The 2,500-nt window shown below is 58.7% G+C and overlaps 1 protein-coding gene across 1 annotated transcript; it reads left to right on the forward strand.

The window, feature by feature from the left end:
• The first annotated feature begins 501 nt into the window (after positions 1–501).
• On the forward strand, positions 502–2,002 carry LOC144739859 (potassium voltage-gated channel subfamily A member 1-like). The gene is given in 12 exon segments (XM_078622751.1): positions 502–522; positions 524–784; positions 786–809; positions 811–853; positions 856–929; positions 931–981; positions 983–1,168; positions 1,170–1,256; positions 1,258–1,407; positions 1,410–1,601; positions 1,603–1,674; positions 1,676–2,002. Coding segments are annotated over 12 exon segments (1,488 nt in total).
• The last annotated feature ends 498 nt before the right edge of the window (positions 2,003–2,500 follow it).

Below are 2,500 nucleotides of genomic sequence, written 5' to 3' on the forward strand. Positions count from 1 at the left end.
CTCCGGTTCTCCTACTCCGGTTCTCCTCCGGTCCCCCGGTTCTCCGTTCCTCCGTTTTGTTCCGTTCCTCCGCTCGTGCTCCGGTTCTCCTCCGCTCTGTCTCCGGTTCTCCTCCGGTTTCTCCTCCGGTTCTCCTCCGATCAGCATGTCGGTGCTGGAGCAGCGGAACGCCGACGCGTCCCGCGGCCGCGCGGCCGCCGTTCGGAGGCTGTGGGACGTTCTGAGTGAACGTGACGGATCGGGAGGAAGCGACTGTTCCAGCAGCAGCTGCAGGTGAACAGGAGAAGACATGATGTTTGTCTTCTTTGTGCCCCCGGCACACACACTGACTTCTCCTGCCTCCTCCCTCAGGTTCCAGATGAAGATCGGCTGAGAAGAACGTCATGATGACGGATGAGGATGATGGTGGTGAGGTCCCAGTAGGAGCCCCCCCCCCCCCCCCCCCCCACCCCCACCATCCCCACCATCCTCCTCTTCCTGTCCCCCACCCCGCTGGGCAGGATGACGGTGGTGTCCTCAGACAAACATGGACGAGACCTCCACCCTACCGGGGTCACCTGCCAGGACCTGTACCCCGCCCAACGACGACCACGGCGACCACGACTGCTGCGAGCGCGTGGTCAGCAACATCTCGGGGCTTCGCTTCGAGACGCAGCTGAAGACGCTGGCCCAGTTCCCCGACACGCTGCTTGGGAACCCCAAGAAGAGGATGCGCTACTTTGACCCGCTCCGGAACGAGTACTTCTTCGACCGGAACCGACCCAGCTTCGACGCCATCCTGTACTTACTACCAGTCGGGGGGGCGTCTGGAGGAGGCCCGTCAACGTTCCGTTGGACATGTTCTCTGAGGAGATTAATTCTATGAACTGGGCGTGGAAGCGATGGAGAAGTTCCGGGAGGACGAGGGCTTCATCCGGGAGGAGGAACGCCCCGCTGCCGGAGAAGGAGTTCCAGCGGCAGATCTGGCTCCTGTTCGAGCAACCCGGAAAGTTCCGGACCAGCCCGGGGGATCGCCATCGTCTCCGTCATGGTGATCCTCATCTCCATCGTCATCTTCTGCCTGGAGACGCTGCCGGAGCTGAAGGAGGACCCCAGCCAGCGTGTGAGGACGGTGGGGAACTCCACCGTCTTCTACAAAGCCTCCCCGTCCTGACCGACCCCCTTCTATCGTGGTGGAGACGCTCTGCATCATCTGGTTCTCCTTTGAGCTCATTGTCCGCTTCTTCGCTTGTCCCAGCAAGGCGGCGTTCTTCAAGAAACATGATGAACTCCATCGACATCGTGGCCATCATCCCCTACTTCATCACGCTGGGGACGGAGCTGGCTGACGACCAAGGCGACGGGAAGGGCGGCGGCGGCGAACAGGCCACGTCCCTGGCCATCCTGCGCGTCATCCGCCTGGTGGCGTCGTCTTCCGGATCTTCAAGCTGTCCAGACACTCCAAAGGTCTGCAGATCCTGGGTCAGACCCTGAAGGCGAGCATGAGGGAGCTGGGGCTGCTCATCTTCTTCCTCTTCATCGGAGTCATCCTCTTCTCCAGCGCCGTGTACTTCGCCGAAGCCGAGGAGAAGGAGTCGTTCTTCACCAGCATCCCGGACGCCCTTCTGGTGGGCGGTGGTCTCCATGACGACCGTGGGTTACGGGGACATGTACCCCGTCACTATCGGCGGGAAGAATCGTGGGTTCTCTGTGCGCCATCGCCGGCGTGCTGACCATCGCGCTGCCGGTTCCCGTCATCGTGTCCAACTTCAACTACTTCTACCACCGGGAGACGGAAGGCGAAGAGCAGGCGCAGCTGCTCAACGTCAGCCACCAGAACCTGGCATCAGACGGGTCCAGCCGCCGCAGCTCCTCGGCTGTCAGCAAATCGGAGTACATGGAGATCGACGAGGACATGAACAACAGCATTGACAACTTCAGGGAGGCCAACCTTCGGACCGCCAACTGCACAGCGCTGAGTCACAACTGCGTGAACAAGCCCAAGCTGCTCACCGACGTGTGAGCGGCGCCGCACGCGTTCGTCAGGAAACTTCTTCTTCGCCGGTTCGTTCTAGGACATCGGACGGATTTGTTGGAACTCAGATGGACGTGACTGGGAAACCTTTTTCACCGGTGGGACTTTTTTTGTATCTTGCCCAGTCTGGATTCTTTTCGGAGGAGACGTTTGAGGAACGTCTGTTCCACCAGAACCCATCGGTTCTGAACCATTTTAAGTCACTGGTTAACGAGTGTTTTGCATGAAAGAGAACCGGTGCGGAACTGGTTCTGAACCAATGAGCAGCTCAGGTGGACAAGGTGTCAAAGGTCCTCAGGGTCCATCATGGCTTTGAAGAACCAGTGAGTTTTTATTTGAAAGGTGAAGAACAGGAGATTGTTTACAACTTAAGAGCACAAGTTACGACTTTTCATGGGACTCAACTCAGACAAGAACTGGAACTGGATCAGAACCAGTGGACCAGTGGATTCTAGTCAATGATTCAGGAAATGGACGAGTTCAAAC

Source organism: Lampetra planeri, unplaced genomic scaffold (assembly GCF_965212315.1).
Source record: "Lampetra planeri unplaced genomic scaffold, kcLamPlan1.2.h2 scaffold_1756, whole genome shotgun sequence".
Lineage (NCBI taxonomy): Eukaryota > Metazoa > Chordata > Hyperoartia > Petromyzontiformes > Petromyzontidae > Lampetra > Lampetra planeri.